Here is a 20,595-nt window from a genome sequence, read left to right on the forward strand (position 1 = left end):
CAGCCTCCCCCTAGGCCATATACCCACCAGTGGTGAACTCAGTGGTGGTGGAGGCGCTCTTAGCAGCCGCTCTCATGGCGTAGACCTTGACAGTGTAGTGGGTGGCAGGGGCCAAGGAGGTAATCTCAAACTCCACAATGTTTCCAGACACTCTCTCCATCACTGGGACAACTGCACACACAGAACACACAGAAACAGTGAGGAGACAGAGACAGGGACAGGGACAGGGACAGGGATACGGACAGGGACAGGGAAAGAGACAGGGACAGATATAGAAATAGAACCAGAGAAAGGGACAGAGACAGGGACAGGGACAGGGAAGGAGACAGAGACAGGGACAGATATAGAAATAGAACCAGAGAAAGGGACAGAGACAGGGACAGGGACAGGGAAGGAGACAGAGACAGGGACAGATATAGAAATATAAATATCAATATAAACAGAGAGAGGGACAGGAACAGAGACAGGGACAGGGACAAAGACAGGGACAAAGACAGATATAGACAGTGACAGATATAGACTGTGACAGTGACAGAGACAGATGCAGGGAAAGAGACAGGGACAGGGAAGGAGACAAGGACAGGGACATATATATAAATACAAATATCAATATAGATAGAGAGAGAGACAGGAACAGGGACAAAGACAGATATAGAAATAGAAATAGACGCAGGGACAGAGACAAACACAGATATATAAATAAAGACAGAGACAAACACAGATTTATAAATAAAGACAGAGACAAACACAGAGACAAACACAGAGACAAACACAGATATACAACAAAGATATACAAACACAGATATACAAATAAAGATATAAAGAAAGGCTCTGGAGCAACGAACCGCCCTTGCTGTCTCTGCCTGGCCGGTTCCCCTCCACTGGGATTCTCTACCTCTATCCCTATTACAGGGGCTGAGTCACTGGCTTACTGGTGCTCTTTCATGCCGTCCCTAGGAGGGGTGCGTCACTTGAGTGGGTTGAGTTACTGACGTGATCTTCCTGTCTGGGTTGGCGCCCCCCCCTTGGTTTGTGCTGTGGTGGAGATCTTTTGGGGGCTATACTTGGCCTTGTCTCAGGATTGTAAGTTGGTGGTTGAAGATATCCCTCTAGTGGTGCGGGGGCTGTGCTTTGGCAAAGTGGGTGGGGTTATATCCTTCCTGTTTGGCCCTGTCCGGGGGTATCATCGGATGGGGCCACAGTGTCTCCTGACCCTTCCTGTCTCAGCCTCCACTATTTATGCTGCAGTAGTTTGTGTCGGGGGGCTAGGGCCAGTTGGTTATATCTGGAGTACTTCTCCTGTCGTATCCAGTGTCCTGTGTGAATTTAAGTATGCTCTCTGTAATTCTCTCTTTCTCTCTTTCTTTCTCTCTCTCGGAGGACCTGAGCCCTAGGACCATACGTCAGGACTACTGGGCATGATGACTCCTTGCTGTCCCAGTTTCAACTGTTCTGCCTGCGGTTATGGAACCCCTACCTGTCCCAGACCTGCTGTTTTCAACTCTTAATGATCGGCTATGAAAAGCCAACTGACATTTATTCCTGATTATTATTTGACCATGCTTGTCATTTATGAACATTTTGAACATCTAGGCTCTCTCTAATTCTCTCCTTCTCTCTTTCTTTCTCTCTCTCGGAGGAATTGAGCCCTAGGACCATACGTCAGGACTACCGGCATGATGACTCCTTGCTGTCCCCAGTCCACCTGGCCTTGCTGCTGTTCCAGTTTCAACTGTTCTGCCTGCGGTTATGGAACCCCTACCTGTCCCAGACCTGCTGTTTTCAACTCTTAATTATCGGCTATGAAAAGCCAACTGACATTTATTCCTGATTATTATTTGACCATGCTTGTCATTTATGAACATTTTGAACATCTTGGCCATGTTCTGTTATAATCTCCACCCGGCACAGCCAGAAGAGGACTGGCCACCCCTCATAGCCTGGTTCCTCTCTAGGTTTCTTCCTAGGTTTTGGCCTTTCTAGGGAGTTTTTCCTAGCCACCGTGCTTCTACACCTGCATTGCTTGCTGTTTGGGGTTTTAGGCTGGGTTTCTGTACAGCACTTCGAGATATTAGCTGATGTACGAAGGGCTATATAAAATAAACTTGATTGATTGATTGAAAGACAGAGACAGGGACAGAGACAGATATAGAAAAAAAGACAGAGACAGATATAGAAATAGACGCAGGGACAGAAACAGTGAAAGAGACAGATATATAAATAGAAACAGGGACAGAGACAAACACAGATTTATAAATAAAGACAGAGACAGGGACAGATATATAAATAAAGACAGGGACAGAGACAGATATATAAATAAAGACAGGGACAGGGACAGAGACAGATATATAAATGAAGACAGGGACGGGGACAGAGACATATACAGTGGGGAGAACAAGTATTTGATACACTGCCGATTTTGCAGGTTTTCCTACTTACAAAGCATGTAGAGGTCTGTAATTTTTATCATAGGTACACTTCAACTATGAGAGACGGAATCTAAAACGAAAATCCAGAAAATCACATTGTATGATTTTTAAGTAATTAATTTGCATTTTATTGCATGACATAAGTATTTGATACATCAGAAAAGCAGAACTTAATATTTGGTACAGAAACCTTTGTTTGCAATTACAGAGATCATACGTTTCCTGTAGTTCTTGACTAGGTTTGCACACACTGCAGCAGGGATTTTGGCCCACTCCTCCCTACAGATCTTCTCCAGATCCTTCAGGTTTCGGGGCTGTCGCTGGGCAATACGGACTTTCAGCTCCCTCCAAAGATTTTCTATTGGGTTCAGGTCTGGAGACTGGCTAGGCCACTCCAGGACCTTGAGATGCTTCTTACGGAGCCACTCCTTAGTTGCCATGGCTGTGTGCTTCGTGTCGTTGTCATGCTGGAAGACCCAGCCACGACCCATCTTCAATGCTCTTACTGAGGGAAGGAGGTTGTTGGCCAAGATCTCGCGATACATGGCCCCATCCATCCTCCCCTCAATACGGTGCAGTCGTCCTGTCCCCTTTGCAGAAAAGCATCCCCAAAGAATGATGTTTCCACCTCCATGCTTCACGTTTGGGATGGTGTTCTTGGGGTTGTACTCATACTTCTTCTTCCTCCAAACACGGCGAGTGGAGTTAGACCAAAAAGCTCTATTTTTGTCTCATCAGACCACATGACCTTCTCCCATTCCTCCTCTGGATCATCCAGATGGTCATTGGCAAACTTCAGACGGGCCTGGACATGCACTGGCTTAAGCAGGGGGACCTTGCGTGCGCTGCAGGATTTTAATCCATGACGGCGTAGTGTGTTACTAATGGTTTTCTTTGAGACTGTGGTCCCAGCTCTCTTCAGGTCATTGACCAGGTCCTGCCGTGTAGTTCTGGGCTGATCCCTCACCTTCCTCATGATCATTGATGCCCCACGAGGTGAAATCTTGCATGGAGCCCCAGACCGAGGGTGATTGACCGTCATCTTGAACTTCTTCCATTTTCTAATAATTGCGCCAACAGTTGTTTCCTTCTCACCAAGCTGCTTGCCTATTGTCCTGTAGCCCATCCCAGCCTTGTGCAGGTCTACAATTTTATCCCTGATGTCCTTACACAGCTCTCTGGTCTTGGCCATTGTGGAGAGGTTGGAATCTGTTTGATTGTGTGTGGACAGGTGTCTTTTATACAGGTAACGAGTTCAAACAGGTGCAGTTAATACAGGTAATGAGTGGAGAACAGGAGGGCTTCTTAACGAAAAACTAACAGGTCTGTGAGAGCCGGAATTCTTACTGGTTGGTAGGTGATCAAATACTTATGTCATGCAATAAAATGCAAATTAATTACTTAAAAATCATACAATGTGATTTTCTGGATTTTTGTTTTAGATTCCGTCTCTCACAGTTGAAGTGTACCTATGATAAAAATTACAGACCTCTACATGCTTTGTAAGTAGGAAAACCTGCAAAATCGGCAGTGTATCAAATACTTGTTCTCCCCACTGTATATAAATAAAGACAGAGACAGGGACAGAGTCAGATATATAAATAAAGACAGAGACAGAGACAAACACAGATATATAAATAAAGACAGAGACAGGGACAGAGTCAGATATATAAATAAAGACAGAGACAGAGACATACACAGATATATAAATAAAGACAGGGACAGAGACAGAGACAGATATATAAATAAAGACAGAGACAGAGACAGATGTATAAATAAAGACAGGGACAGAGACAGATATATAAATAAAGACAGGGACAGAGACAGATATATAAATAAAGACAGGGACAGAGACAGATATATAAATAAAGACAGAAACAGAGACAAACACAGATATATAAATAAAGACAGGGACAGAGACAGATATATAAATAAAGACAGAAACAGAGACAAACACAGATTTATAAATAAAGACAGAGACAAACACAGATTTATAAATAAAGACAGAGACAAACACAGATTTATAAATAAAGACAGAGACAAACACAGATATACAAATAAAGACAGAGACAGGGACAGAGACAGATATAGAAATAAAGACAGAGACAGATATAGAAATAAAGACAGAGACAGACACAGATATATAAATAAAGACAGAGACAGGGACAGAGACAGATATAGAAATAAAGACAGAGACAGATATAGAAATAGACGCAGGGACAGAAACAGTGAAAGAGACAGATATATAAATAGAAACAGGGACAGAGACAAACACAGATTTATAAATAAAGACAGAGACAGGGACAGATATATAAATAAAGACAGGGACAGAGACAGATATATAAATAAAGACAGAGACAGAGACAAACACAGATATATAAATAAAGACAGGGACAGAGACAGATATATAAATAAAGACAGGGACAGGGACAGAGACAGATATATAAATGAAGACAGGGACGGGGACAGAGTCAGATATATAAATAAAGACAGAGACAGAGACAAACACAGATATATAAATAAAGACAGGGACAGAGACATATATACAAATAAAGACAGGGACAGAGTCAGATATATAAATAAAGACAGAGATAGGGACAGAGACATACAGATACAGGCACAGAGAAAGACAGAGACACAGACATCTTTAGAAATAAAGACAAAGACAGGGACAGAGACAAAAACAGAGACAGCAACAGGGACAGTGACAGTGACAGAGACCAGGACAGGGACAGGGACTGAAACAGAGACAAATACAGGGACAGATACAGGGACAGATAGAGACATTAACGACCAGATCAATATCTGTCTGTAAGGATAATAAATGAAAACAATGAAGGTAAATGCAACGCATTTTCTCCTATAAGCCCATATAATATAGAGTATAGTACATCCAGATGGTGTGTGTGTGTGTGCGTGCGATACCCTACCAGTGTCTGCGCTGTAGGTGATGACATATCCGTCTACTGTGGCGATGGAAGGCTGCCAGTGGAGCAGAGCATCTGTGTCATTGATGTTGACTACAGTCAGGCCACTGGGCTTGTCCAGAGCTGTCACATAGAACACACAAAGAACACACACACACGCACACACACACACACACACACACACACACAATGTGGTTACCCTGAGCAGAGCCACATCAAACACCTCCCCAAGGACAGAGCCATTGTCTTCTGTTGTAAGGAAACAGGAGACCTATCCACCCCCAGCTATGCTCCATCTGTACACACTAACAGCTTTCACAACGGGTTTCGTGCTCAGCCTTTATAGACCGTTCACCAACTTAGTTGTCACCATCAACTTTTGATGTTTTGTTTAATATTGAATGTATCACATTTTTTCCGCATGGCATACAAAGACTAAGCTTTTATTGTTTTGATGTTGTATGTGTATGTAGGCTCTTGTTACCATACTCCAAATGCTATGTCCCAAATGGCACCCTATTCCCTTTGTGGTGCATTACTTTTGACAGGGGCCTATGGTCAAAAGTAGTGCACTAAATAGGGAATAGGGTGCCATCTGGGATGAAGCCCTTGTGTTTTGACACTCACCTGTGGCGACGCTGCTGGTGCCAGGCTCACTCTTCTTCTGTCCCTTCACAGAGATGACGGTCACCTGGTAGGTCACTCCAGGGGTCAGATTCGACAACACCTTCTGAGACTCAGTGCCACCCACTGTCACAGTCTGAGGAGCACCTGCACACGCACACGTGAAGAAAGGAACAAGGTCAGTCAGACCATCAAATTACATGGAATTATATAGAATCAATAATGAATTATAGGACCTGTTTGGGTCAGACGTCCGATTCTGTATTGGCTATTATTTATTCAATCCATATCACAAATAATATGTTTTATCATCAAGCAGCGAACCAGTAAAAGAGTGAACCAGTAGTGAAGCAGTTCACATCAAAGTTGTGTTGGGTTGCACTTCATACTGCCACGCCACCTCACAGAGACAGAACAGCCACTAGAGGGAAGAAGAAGACTAGCATAGAAGTCCACAGGATAATCTGTTCTCTCTACTGAGACTCCAAAATCATACCTTATCTATTTTAAAATGATAAAATAAAGTCCACGTGACCACACCACACATGTAAATGTGTTTCCTCTGGTTTGCAGCCAATGTATGTATAGTTTAGTATATATGCTGAGTATACAAAACATTAAGCACACCTGCTCTTTCCATGACACAGACTGACCAGGTAAATCCAGGTGAAAGCTATTATTGATGTCACTTGTTAAACCCACTTCAATCAGTGTAGATGAAGGGGAGGAGACAGGTTAAAGAAGAATTTTCAAGCCTTGATACAATTGAGACATGGATTCTTAATGTGTTCCATTCAGAGGGTGAATGGGCAAGACAAACAATTTAGGTGCCTTTGAACAGGGTATGGTAGTAGGTTAGTGTCAAGAACTACTGGGTTATTCATGCTCAACAGTTTCCCGTATTTATAAAGAATGGTCCACCACCCAAAGGACATTCAGCCAACTTGACACAACTGTGGGAAGCATTGGAGTCAACATGGGCCAGCATCCCAATGAAATGCTTTCGACACCTTGTGGAGTCCATGCACCAACGAATTGAAGCTGTTCTAAGGGCAAAAGGGGGTGTAACTCAGTATTAGGAAGATGTTCCTAATGTTTTGTACACTCAGTGTATAGTATAGTTATGTACAGTATAGATATATACAGCATAGATATAAACTATATGGCCAAATTAGTGGATTCGGCTATTTCAGCCACACCGGTTGCTGACAGGTGTATAAAATCGAGCACACAGCCATGCAATCTTCATAGACAAACATTGGCAGGATAATGGCTTAACTGAAGAGCTCAGTGACTTTCAACGTGGCACAGTAATAGGATGTCACCTTTCCAACAAGTCAGTTGTCAAATTTTTTCCCTTCTAGAGCTTCCCTGTCAACCGTACGTGCTGTTATTGTGAAGTGGAAACAGGGCAGGAAACAGGGCTCAGTCACAAAGTGGTAGGCCACACAAACTCACAGAACTGGCCAACTGAGTGCTGAAGCGCGTAGTGCGGAAAAATCGTCTGTCCTCGATTGCAACATTCACTACTGAGTTCCAAACTGCCTCTAGAAGCAATGTCAACACCATAACTGTTCCTTGGGAGCTTCATGAAAAGGGTTTCCATGGCAGAGGAGCAGCAAACTAGACTAAGATCACCATGCGCAATGCCAAGCGTTGGCTGGAGTGGTGTAAAGCTCACCGCCGTTGGACTCTGGAGCAGTGGAAACACGTTCTCTGGAGTGATGAATCAAGCATCACCATTTGGCAGTGCAACAGACAAATCTGGGTTGGGCGGATGCCAGGAGAACACTACCTGCCCAAATGCATAGTGCCAACTGTAAAGTTTAGTGGAGGAGGAATAATGGTCTGGGGCTGTATGTCATGGTTCGGGCTAGGCCCCTTAGTTCCAGTGAAGGGAAATCTTAATGCTACAGCATACAAGTACATTCTGTGCTTCCAACTTTCTGGCAACAGTTTGGGGAGGGCCCTTTCCTGTTTCAGCATGACAATGCCCGATATGGTAGAACTTGACTGGCCTGCACAGAGCCCTGACCTCAACCCCATCGAAAACCTTTGGGATGAATTGCAACGCTGACTGTGAGCCAGACCTAATCGCCCAACATCAGTGCCCGACCTCACTAAAGTCCCCACAGAAATGTTCCAACATCTACTGGAAAGCCTTCCCAGAAGAGTGGAGGCTGTTATAGCAGTAACGGGGGGACCAACTCCATATTAATGCCCATGATTTTGGAATGAGATGTTCGACAAGCAGGTGTGCACATACCTTTGGCCATGTAGTGTAGCTGTATCTACAGTATAGGTATATATTTATTTATTTTATTTAACTAGGGAAGTCAGTTAAGAACAAATTCTTATTTACAATGACGGCCTACACCGGCCAAATATGGATGACGCTGGGCCAATTGTGCGCCACCCTATGGGACACCCAATCACGGCCGGTTGTGATACAGCCTGGATTCGAACCAGGGTGTCTGTAATGATGCCTCTAGCACTGAGATGTAGTGCCTTAGACCCCAGCGCCACTCGGGAGCACCATAGATATAGATATATATTATAGATATAGCATAGATATACAGTATATGCCAGTACAGTATAGGTCTGTATGTCTGTAGGTACTCACCTCCCTGAGCAGGGACATAGGTGACATGGTAGCTGTCCACTCGAGCTCTGGGGATTGTCCAGTGTACAATTGCAGAGGTATCAGTGACATCAGAGAAATGGATGCCCTTGGGTGTGCCCAGCCCTGGCATAGGGGAACATAAGGATACAGAGGACAACAAACAAACAGAACACAGGTAGATAGTTAGGAACTTAGGGGGCAGGTTTGTAAGTGAAGAGGAATGAAAACCACAAAGTGTCTCAGAGTAGGAGATCATCTTTGCCTTTTAGATAATAATCAATAAGATCATATGGACAAATCCTAAATCAGCACTTCTACTCTGAGATGCTTTAAGGAAATGGCTCCAGATCATAGGACATCTCTAAATAAAAGATTACTGGTTCCAAATAAATGACAAAAAAAGGAAAACACCCCTAAAGCACAACTAAAGATTCCTAAAGATCCCATTCCTAAAAACGTCCATAGAATTTTTTTTAATGCCTTAATTACCCAGAAAATACACATTATTGACAACCACCAATTAAAGTAGAGAAAGAGAAACAGACACAGACACAGACAATGAAGCCAAGGCTCCCAGAGCCTGTCGTCAGCGCTGGGCCACAGAATCTTCCTTGACAGACACGACACGGGGAGATTAACTTGCCCCCATTACAGACACACAAAAGTGAAACATGCATCAGGGCCATCGGACCCGAGAGTGAAGTCATACCCCCAGAGAAGGCAGGGGACGGCCAGACAGAGAGAGAGAGACACCCATTCAGACACTCAACACACAGACAGACAATTTCCCTTTACGGTCTGAAGACAATTAGACAAACCCCATTGGGTTTGGACAGTCAAAGACAACATTGGAGACAACTTGACAGATAGAGACAAAAAAACTGAGCAAGTGAAGAGTTGAATAAATCTCCTGAGCAGTTCTCTGGATCCCCATGAATGGGAGGCCATCAGAGGCTGAATGTAGTGTTTACACTGACAGACAGACAGTGAGACAGACAGACAGAGTGTCTGTTGGTTGGTTCACATATACTGGAGCTGGCTTTAGAGGAGAGGGTTACTGGATGATTCCACTGGAACCACTCAGGAGAGCTGACAGACGAGACAATGACAGGACAGTGAACACTGAACAGACATGGTAAGGATGAGAAAAAACACATCACACACAGTTTTGGCACAAGACACACAAGGCAGCCCAAGCTGGTTTAAATAAAACATTCATGACAACCTAAGGACTCTAAATAGGCTTAATAACTTCCATTTGCAAAGTTAATTATAATTCTCTCATATTGCTGCCTTGAACAAATATTATGACACAATGTTATCAGGTTAGTAAACAAAAACGACTGCAACGATAAAGAAATTAGATAATTGTATAAACATTGACCCATTTTGACCCTATTTTCATGCTGTTATTGTTTGACTTTAAACTGACAACATGGAGAAGGAGATAATATAGTTTACAATATTGAAAGATGCTGAACACATTCCTAGCATCATCTATCCAGCAGCCCTATGCCATTGCTGGTGTGATGTCATACCATGTACCTGTTTTTGCCACCCCGGAGATAGAGTCTGAGTGCCGTCCAGAAATTACCCCATACAGCTCAATTTCGTACTCTGTGTCGTCAATTAGCTCAGTAAGCACTGTTGTTCTCTCCTCGCCGGGCACGACCACCTCTTGTGGAGAAGCGAGGTCGTCGCTAGTATCATTGATCACAATGACAAAACTATCAAAGAGGTCCTCTTCAGCCAACCAGGCCACTTTACAGCTGTCTGGGGTGATGTCGGAGACCAAGAGATGCTCCACGATGGGTTCAGCTTCTGAGTGAGAAGGGAAGACATGTTGTTTCCATCCTCTTTAGGCCTCAAGAGTACTTTAGGAGGTGCTTATGAAGATTACAGAAGATCATTTACAGTTATTCCATATTGTATTTACTATAGACAATCACATGATCATGAAAGCAGAAATGTATGAAAGTGTGTATACTTATTTGAAATAGATGTAGTTCTGTCCTTGTGATGTACTTGTCTATTCATGTTCTGTATTATGTCATGTTTTATGTTTTGTGTGCACCCCAGGAAGAGTAGCTGCTACTTTAGCAGCAGGTCATTTGGATTCTAATAAAATAGCAAATACTAGTTATGGACCCATATCAATTTAGGATCCATACGAGTCAAACGAGAAGAGTAGGTTAGCAAGATGAAAATAATTCAAAGTTGTTATTTTCCTAAAGGTGTTGACCGCGTGTTTCACCAGTATTAATTATGTAAGTTATAAAGGTTTATACCACTTTTGTACCTATCACAGCCACTGTTGTGAGCATGAAGGGAAAGATATGTATTTTATTGGTGCAGGTATGTATGTTGTTATTCACCAGCTAGTGTGATCAAATTCCACCCTCAGTTTATTGATGCTGTGACTGCAAAAATAACGTACATGGGATTTGTGCATCAATTCCATAATACACTGAAACGAAGGTCATCTATCAGAAGAAAAGGAACATAAGAGACAGAAAGTCAGGGTTTGACTAGAGTTTTAAGAGTCTGGGTGACTACGTCATTGCAGATGGGTCTGTGCTTACAAAGAGTTTAAAAAAACAACAGTGTAAACTAGTCGTTACCAGTAGCTAATAATGCCTGATGAAAAGGAGAGGAGTGGAGCCAACAGGAGTTTACAGCTGTTAGAGTCTACAGCTGTTAGTCTAGAACTGCTAGCGTCTACAGCTGTTAGAGTCTACCGCTGCTAGAGTCTACAGCTGCTAGAGTCTACAGCTGCTAGAGTCTACCGCTGCTAGAGTCTACAGCTGTTAGAGTCTACAGCTGTTAGAGGCTACAGCTGTTAGGCTACAGCTGCTAGAGTCTACAGCTGCTAGAGTCTACAGCTGCTAGAGTCTACAGCTGCTAGAGTCTACAGCTGCTAGAGTCTACAGCTGCTAGAGTCTACCGCTGCTAGAGTCTACAGCTGCTAGAGTCTACAGCTGCTAGAGTATAGCTGTAGCAGCCAGAGACGGAGGGTGTGCTAGCAGACTGGCCATCTGCACCATACAGACAGCAGTTTATTACACCTGAAGCTGCTTCCTGGAGATTCAGAGCTACAGATGGATGGAAGATGGGCCAGGGTGGTTCTAAATCATTTCTGGTGTAGCTCAGACATAGACCGTGGACTGACCGTGCCGCCTCAGTGCTGCCTGACTAGATACAGGGACATAACTCGTTAGAACACTACAACAAACATTAGGTGCCTGAGCCAGTGTGAACCCAGAGGATTGTGCTGACGGGAAATGAGGGAACTGCACAAGGCAGTTGTTGTGAGAAGAAGTGGTGGAAAATGAAAACCAGAGCACAAAAATCCCGGGTAGCTGTCACTCTTCGTTAGGAGTGGAGCAGGGCTTCTTTAGCTGGGCAGCCAGCCAGTCAAGGAAGCAGGTAAGGAGAGAGTGTGATAGAGGCCCTGGTAAAAAAAGTAGTGCACTATATATTGGAATAGGGTGCCATTTGGGATGCAACCCAGAAGTGCAAAGTGCAAGCCCCAGCATTCCCTGGCACCCCAACACCAGGCTCCAGCAGTCCCTGGCATCCCAACACCAGGCTCCAGCAGTCCCTGGCATCCCAACACCAAGCTCCAGCAGTCCCTGGCATCCCAACACCAGGTTCCAGGACACAGTGTCAATGTGAGCATGAGATTGAGGAGCAGAGTGGTCTGGGAGAGGAGCAGAGCGGTCTGGGAGAGGAGCAGAGCAGTCTGGGAGAGGAACAGAGCATTCTGGGAGAGGAGCAGAGCGGTCTGGGAGAGGAGCAGAGCGGCCTGGGAGTGGAGCCGAGCGGAGCAGAGCGGGTGTGGGAGCGGAGCAGAGCGGGTGTGGGAGCGGAGCGGTCTGGGAGAGGAGCAGAGCAGTCTGGGAGACGAGCAGAGCAGTCTGGGAGAAGAGCATAGCAGTCTGGGAGAAGAACATAGCAGTCTGGGAGAAGAGCATAGCAGTCTGGGAGAAGAGCATAGCAGTCTGGGAGAAGAGCATAGCAGTCTGGGAGAAGAGCATAGCGGTCTGGGAGAGGAGAAGAGCGGGTGTGGTAGCGGAGCAGAGCGGTCTGGGAGAGGAGAAGAGCGGGTGTGAGAGGAGAAGAGCGGGTGTGGTAGCGGAGCAGAGCGGTCTGGGAGAGGAGAAGAGCGGGTGTGGTAGCGGAGCAGAGCGGTCTGGGAGAGGAGAAGAGCGGGTGTGGTAGCGGAGCAGAGCGGTCTGGGAGAGGAGAAGAGCGGGTGTGGTAGCGGAGCAGAGCGGTCTGGGAGAGGAGAAGAGCGGGTGTGGTAGCGGAGCAGAGCGGTCTGGGAGAGGAGAAGAGCGGGTGTGGTAGCGGAGCAGAGCGGTCTGGGAGAGGAGAAGAGCGGGTGTGGTAGCGGAGCAGAGCGGTCTGGGAGAGGAGAAGAGCGGGTGTGGTAGCGGAGCAGAGCGGTCTGGAAGAGGAGCGGAGCGGGTGTGGTAGCGGAGCAGAGCGGTCTGGGAGAGGAGAAGAGCGGGTGTGGTAGCGGAGCAGAGCGGTCTGGGAGAGGAGAAGAGCGGGTGTGGTAGCGGAGCAGAGCGGTCTGGGAGAGGAGAAGAGCGGGTGTGGTAGCGGAGCAGAGCAGTCTGGGAGAGGAGAAGAGCGGGTGTGGTAGCGGAGCAGAGCGGTCTGGGAGAGGAGAAGAGCGGGTGTGGTAGCGGAGCAGAGCGGTCTGGGAGAGGAGAAGAGCGGGTGTGGTAGCGGAGCAGAGCGGTCTGGGAGAGGAGAAGAGCGGGTGTGGTAGCGGAGCAGAGCGGTCTGGGAGAGGAGAAGAGCGGGTGTGGTAGCGGAGCAGAGCGGTCTGGGAGAGGAGAAGAGCGGGTGTGGTAGCGGAGCAGAGCGGTCTGGGAGAGGAGAAGAGCGGGTGTGGTAGCGGAGCAGAGCGGTCTGGGAGAGGAGAAGAGCGGGTGTGGTAGCGGAGCATAGCGGTCTGGGAGAGGAGAAGAGCGGGTGTGGTAGCGGAGCAGAGCGGTCTGGAAGAGGAGCGGAGCGGGTGTGGTAGCGGAGCAGAGCGGTCTGGGAGAGGAGAAGAGCGGGTGTGGTAGCGGAGCAGAGCGGTCTGGGAGAGGAGAAGAGCGGGTGTGGTAGCGGAGCAGAGCGGTCTGGGAGAGGAGAAGAGCGGGTGTGGTAGCGGAGCAGAGCGGTCTGGGAGAGGAGAAGAGCGGGTGTGGTAGCGGAGCAGAGCGGTCTGGGAGAGGAGAAGAGCGGGTGTGGTAGCGGAGCAGAGCGGTCTGGGAGAGGAGAAGAGCGGGTGTGGTAGCGGAGCAGAGCGGTCTGGGAGAGGAGAAGAGCGGGTGTGGTAGCGGAGCAGAGCGGTCTGGGAGAGGAGAAGAGCGGGTGTGGTAGCGGAGCAGAGCGGTCTGGGAGAGGAGAAGAGCGGGTGTGGTAGCGGAGCAGAGCGGTCTGGGAGAGGAGAAGAGCGGGTGTGGTAGCGGAGCAGAGCGGTCTGGGAGAGGAGAAGAGCGGGTGTGGTAGCGGAGCAGAGCGGTCTGGAAGAGGAGCGGAGCGGGTGTGGTAGCGGAGCAGAATGGTCTGAGTCTAAGGAGAGAGGTGAACAAAGCCCTCACAGATTAGAAAAAAATCTTCTCAGGGACTTAAAGAAAGCATTAACTCTCTCCATCCATTTGCCGAATCGTCATTATGTGGGGACAGCTGTAGCGTGCGTTGAGTGATACAATGATACAATACATATATTGTTTATACCATGAGGATAACATGAAAAACGTGAAGACATTTTTTAAATGAGCTTTGAAGAGATTGTTTCAAATAAATCCCTTTTATTCACTGGGAAAGTTACCAAATTAGTAGATGAGGGAGAAGTAATTTGAGGCAGGTTTTCAGCAGGTGACGGAAGACCTCAAAAGAACAAAGCTATGTGTGCGATGTGTGTGCAGCCTGGCCTCTATATGTGTGTTTAGGGGAGAACGGGAGGTACCAGGGGGCTGGCTGGTCTGAATGACAGCTATTATTCTCCATGGCAGCAGAAGTATGCAGAGGCCAGGTTCGTCTAGGTACTCTATGCTGTCAAAAACAGATGGCTTGGCTAGGTCACCTAAATCTTAACTGACATCCACCTCGAATCCGAAATGAAAATGTTTTACCGAAACATTGACAACACTGCATGTCGATACTTATTCTTACTTGTCACTGCTTAATCCTTTTTTACATTCTCATAGCACATGACAAAGTCCTCAATGGTTTTAACTGCAAACAAAGTAAGTAGTCTTGACGTGAGTAGTCTTGTTCAGGCTCCGTTCAACGTTGTAATTCACAGAATGTGAATTGTTGATAATGACTACTATTGGTTGGATGAGAGAATGAATCAATGCACCTGTTGGGTTTATACTGTCAGTCAGTCAGTCAGTCAGTCAGTCAGTCAGTCAGTCAGTCAGTCAGTCAGTCAGTCAGTCAGTCAGTCAGTCAGTCAGTCAGTCAGTCAGTCAGTCAGTCACTACCCAGGGGACAGATCACAGCAAGTGGGTCGGCTGACAGCTCAGAAATTCTCCAGAAATGTTCTCTCATGGTACGTTCCGACAGGCACATACTGTACTGTAGTCTGCTTAGGGTGGCTCAAAGGTGGATCCACTGCAGGCCAGGTCAGGCCTCATGTCAACTGAATGGGTTTTGTCTGGGTGGATCCACTGCAGGCCAGGTCAGGCCTCATGTCAACTGAATGGGTTTTGTCTGGGTGGATCCACTGCAGGCCAGGTCAGGCCTCATGTCAACTGAATGGGTTTTGTCTGGGTGGATCCACTGCAGGCCAGGTCAGGCCTCATGTCAACTGAATGGGTTTTGTCTCAGTGAATCCACTGCAGGCCAGGTCAGGCCTCATGTCAACTGAATGGATTTTGTCTGGGTGGATCCACTGCAGGCCAGGTCAGGCCTCATGTCAACTGAATGGGTTTTGTCTGGGTGGATCCACTGCAGGCCAGGTCAGGCCTCATGTCAACTGAATGGGTTTTGTCTGGGTGGATCCACTGCAGGCCAGGTCAGGCCTCATGTCAACTGAATGGGTTTTGTCTGGGTGGAACCACTGCATGCCAGGCCAGGACTCATGTCAACTGAATGGGTTTTGTCTCAGTGAATCCACTGCAGGCCAGGTCAGGCCTCATGTCAACTGAATGGGTTTTGTCTGGGTGGATCCACTGCAGGCCAGGTCAGGCCTCATGTCAACTGAATGGGTTTTGTCTGGGTGGATCCACTGCATGCCAGGCCAGGCCTCATGTCAACTGAATGGGTTTTGTCTCAGTGAATCCACTGCAGGCCAGGTCAGGCCTCATGTCAACTGAATGGATTTTGTCTGGGTGGATCCACTGCAGGCCAGGTCAGGCCTCATGTCAACTGAATGGATTTTGTCTGGGTGTATCTACTGCAGGCCAGGTCAGGCCTCATGTCAACTGAATGAGTTTTGTCTGGGTGGATCCACTGCAGGCCAGGTCAGGCCTCATGTCAACTGAATGGGTTTTGTCTGGGTGGATCCACTGCAGGCCAGGTCAGGCCTCATGTCAACTGAATGGGTTTTGTCTGGGTGGATCCACTGCAGGCCAGGTCAGGCCTCATGTCAACTGAATGGGTTTTGTCTGGGTGGATCCACTGCATGCCAGGCCAGGACTCATGTCAACTGAATGGGTTTTGTCTGGGTGGATCCACTGCATGCCAGGCCAGGACTCATGTCAACTGAATGGGTTTTGTCTCAGTGAATCCACTGCAGGCCAGGTCAGGCCTCATGTCAACTGAATGGGTTTTGTCTGGGTGGATCCACTGCAGGCCAGGTCAGGCCTCATGTCAACTGAATGGGTTTTGTCTGGGTGGATCCACTGCATGCCAGGCCAGGCCTCATGTCAACTGAATGGGTTTTGTCTGGGTGGATCCACTGCAGGCCAGGTCAGGCCTCATGTCAACTGAATGGATTTTGTCTGGGTGTATCTACTGCATGCCAGGTCAGGCCTCATGTCAACTGAATGGATTTTGTCTGGGTGTATCTACTGCAGGCCAGGTCAGGCCTCATGTCAACTGAATGGGTTTTGTCTGGGTGGATCCACTGCAGTCCAGGTCAGGCCTCATGTCAACTGAATGGGTTTTGTCTCAGTGAATCCACTGCAGGCCAGGTCAGGCCTCATGTCAACTGAATGGGTTTTGTCTGGGTGGATCCACTGCAGGCCAGGTCAGGCCTCATGTCAACTGAATGGGTTTTGTCTGGGTGGATCCACTGCAGGCCAGGTCAGGCCTCATGTCAACTGAATGGGTTTTGTCTCAGTGAATCCACTGCAGGCCAGGTCAGGCCTCATGTCAACTGAATGGGTTTTGTCTGGGTGGATCCACTGCAGGCCAGGTCAGGCCTCATGTCAACTGAATGGGTTTTGTCTGGGTGGGGTGGTTCTATACTGTGGACGGTTTGTTTCGAAAATATATTTTACAGTCACTGCATCAAAGTGAGGGAAACCCACATAATGGGTGATGTGGTGTTGCTAGGTGATGATGGTAGAGGCATTTGAATGGCAAGAGGTTAATTAAAACAGGCTGGGTGTTTTGTATGGTGGAAATGACTAATGAGCAAAGAACTTCCGCAGTGGCTGGACTGATAACTTATCACCATTAGACAGTTAACTTATTGTAAGAAGAGATCAGAGGTAGTGCTGTTGGTGTGAAAAGAGATAAGTAAAGTTCTATTGGTGTATAAATGGATAGTAGGGTGTACACTACAGTATAAAGAGACAAGATGATACCATGGATTGAATCAAGCCTCTTCCAAGACGAGGGAGAGAAAGATTGTGATGTTAATTAAAATATTTAGTCAGACAGACAGAGGATTTACTAAGTGAGTGGTGATACCTGTGATGGTGTCTGCATAGACAGGCCCTAACAGGGCCCCCTTGAACAGCCCATACAGGCTGACATTGTACCAGGTGGCGGGAGAGAGGCCTACGATGCCCAGGCTCTGGGCCGCATCTTGGAGGGTGTGGTTCTGCCAATCTACCCCTGCCTCTGCGTCTGTCACCTCAACCACAAAGCCATCAAAGTCTCCCTCCTCAGTGACCCAGGACACCAGGAAGCTGTCCCACGACACGTCTGACACTGTCAGTTTGCCCAGCACAGGCTTCTCCTCCTCTGGATGACGATAAACATGACAACAAACAACATCAAGACAACGTTAGGATAACCACTCAATGTCAAACATAGATAGGCTGTGACCCGATTCTCCACCCTTTTTCATGAAGTGTGCACTTCCACCAATTCAAAATGGTGAAAACTCCCTCTAGCCAATGCTTACACCAATCCTATGCTTATAAAATCCACGACGGGGAGTGTACAAATCCACACCTTTGGAGAAGGGTGGAGAATTGGGACAAGGAAAATACAGTACACATAAGAAAGCCGAGGGCTTGGATTGTGAAAAAGGCTGGTTATTGAAGACATAGCCTACAGATATTTCACTCAGATATTTCACTGGCAACATTTCACTCAAATGGCAAGGCACACAATAAACAAGTATTGACCTCAAAGAAGAGATTAGAGATTTTTGTAGACCCCAAGAAAGTTGTATTCAATTCAAGACTCCATAAAACCAAAAAAGACAACATGATCTTTGCTGGAAAATATAGTTGAACCTGATAACCCAATCTCATTTCAAGTTCAATCATTTATTTCCACATACAGATGTAGGATCTTAATTTGACCAGTTTCTCACAGCACAAAAATAATCGAGCAGCAACAGGTAATGTGTGGATTTAAATGAATGGACATTTTTTTTTATATATTCTTAGCTCGGGCAAATCAAGTCTGGCATTTTAAATTGTAAATTAAAAACTTTAGAAGCCTGTTTAAACCTTGAATATACTACAATTTCCTGCAACAACAGGATGATCAAATGATTAAGTTCCAACATCTATAAGACTCTGAAAGAAGTCCCTTTAGTGTGTGTAAATGAACGTGGAGTGAAATATTATAACATTACCACTACAAAAGACCTTGGTGACAAACACACTCTTTAGCAGCCTATATACGAAGACTCCATTTATTGTTGGAACAGACTGTTAGACAGACAGACAGACAGACAGACAGACAGACAGACGCACACACGCACGCACGCACACACGCACACACGCACGCACACACACACAGCCTCCATGATGTAGACAGACAATCTGTTCTGCATGCACCTGACTCCAGCAAGGCTCTCTGCTTGAAATGGCCTGTCTTGCTTGTGTATTAATGGCTCTGAACAAGCCATTCATTTTTGAAGGTCCACTGTAGTCCGCTTGAGCAGAAGTACACAGTACACTTCAAACACATGGAGAAGACATGCAGTAGCAGCAGTATAGCAGTACAGCAGAGAAAGCAGAACACCCTATAATTGGAGACCATTGTGAGCTGGAGGTGTCAGCAGAGTGAGATGCAGGGAAACATCAAGGCTACCATTATCCTATTTTCAAACCACCTATGTTGGAGTGGGCAGGAAAATGTAGACTAAATGGAATGAAAGACAATGAGAATGGAATGAATGACATTTGATGGAAGGCAGGCGGCGACCGGCCTGGCCATTAATTGCTTGTGAAAGCTCACATGGGAGAAGAGACTGAACAGCATTGTTGGAGTAGTTAGACTGAGACCATCAGGAGGGATGGGATTGAGTCAGGCTCTTGTTGTGTTCATTCTCTCTTTATGTACTAGTCTATAAATGTTAATTTTACAGACTCAAACTAAACGATCAAGATACGTCATGTCAATCAGTACCTAACATATTTCCTGCATTCCAAATGGCACCCTGTTCCCTTTATTTTGCACTATATACAGATTTTGGATCTTCATTTGGTCACCATGTTGCAGGAGAACTTATAAATCTTGTAGTGTATTTGATATTTAAAAAGGCTTCAGACTTGATTTTCCCTTACCAAAAATGCATCAACCCTTACAAAATGTAATTAATTATAATCCACATAATAATTCACATTTCCTGTTGCTGCAGGATTATTTCCCTGCTGTAGCAAACTGCTTAAAATTAAGATCCTACATCTGAAGGGAAAAGGGTGCCATTTGAGACAGATTGTCTCTTCTCCTTTTGTCAGGCAACAGAAGCAACTGTGGCTGAGTCTCAGGTCTGGCCTTCAGAACATGCAGATGGAGACGGGTGATGGGATGAATGAAATGACTTATCGTCAAGATGAGACCATCTCAAAAACATGCAGGACATGCACTTTGTGCTCCATTTCTCAAATTAGAGGAGCAATTGGTCATGCAACATTCGTGCAAAATATTGTTGAACATGAAAACTTCACATAAAAAAGCTCAATATTTCTAGTCTTATTTATAGAGAACTTTGGTTTCAGTTTACGTAGGTGTATAAAACCATCACCAAACTGCTAAAGAATATTGTTCTGTACAGCAGAATCTTCAAAAGGTTTTGTTTACACTCTAGGGTTATACTTCATATTCTGTGTGGTGTGCGCAGTACACTAAAGCCACGGACAAAATCATCTGATGTGTTTAATCTATTATTCAAATGTGATTATTGACTCCTTTGACTATAGCTCAAGGTATTATCATTCAAACTGTTCTCTCTCACTGTGCCTGAGCCTTCCGTTTACACAAAGGCTCCCCACAGGTCCACGAGTCTCTGAATTTGCCGATTAGCCTAAGTTATAATACTGCAGCTTTACTGTCTCCTGATCTTCCTACATAAACAATACATGTCTGACTGCTGGAAGGATGTGGGAGGTTTATTATATCAAATACATTTTGGTTTCTTGCTCAGCATTTGAAATAGCCTTAAGATTTTGACGTTTTTTGTTCTGCAGAGGTATAATGTTGTTACTGGCTCACTCCAGTGGGTCTCCAAACACTTGAACTCTAATTCTTGTAATCCTTTCAACACCAGATGATTGTCAAACACAAGTAAAGTCCAGACCTGGGGGGCAAAAGGGGGGGAACCCCCCCCCCCCCCCCCATCCCTTTATAT

General features: G+C 46.1%; 1 protein-coding gene across 3 annotated transcripts in view; it reads right to left on the bottom strand.

The window, feature by feature from the left end:
- LOC139545130 (tenascin-like) overlaps nucleotides 1-20,595 on the bottom strand; it is a 74,473-nt gene that overhangs the window by 8,008 nt on the left and 45,870 nt on the right. For 2 of the 3 annotated variants that reach the window (XM_071352551.1, XM_071352549.1), the window contains exons 12-17: nucleotides 17,472-17,747; nucleotides 10,149-10,424; nucleotides 8,604-8,726; nucleotides 5,984-6,127; nucleotides 5,360-5,479; nucleotides 28-171 (exon numbers count right to left, since the gene is read on the bottom strand). In XM_071352551.1, the coding sequence (XP_071208652.1) occupies nucleotides 28-171; nucleotides 5,360-5,479; nucleotides 5,984-6,127; nucleotides 8,604-8,726; nucleotides 10,149-10,424; nucleotides 17,472-17,747 (1,083 nt within the window). The remainder of the gene's footprint in view (nucleotides 1-27; nucleotides 172-5,359; nucleotides 5,480-5,983; nucleotides 6,128-8,603; nucleotides 8,727-10,148; nucleotides 10,425-17,471; nucleotides 17,748-20,595) is intronic. The other variant, XM_071352552.1, reaches the window with a different exon arrangement.

Source organism: Salvelinus alpinus, chromosome 19 (genome assembly GCF_045679555.1).
Source record: "Salvelinus alpinus chromosome 19, SLU_Salpinus.1, whole genome shotgun sequence".
Classification (NCBI taxonomy): Eukaryota; Metazoa; Chordata; class Actinopteri; order Salmoniformes; family Salmonidae; genus Salvelinus; species Salvelinus alpinus.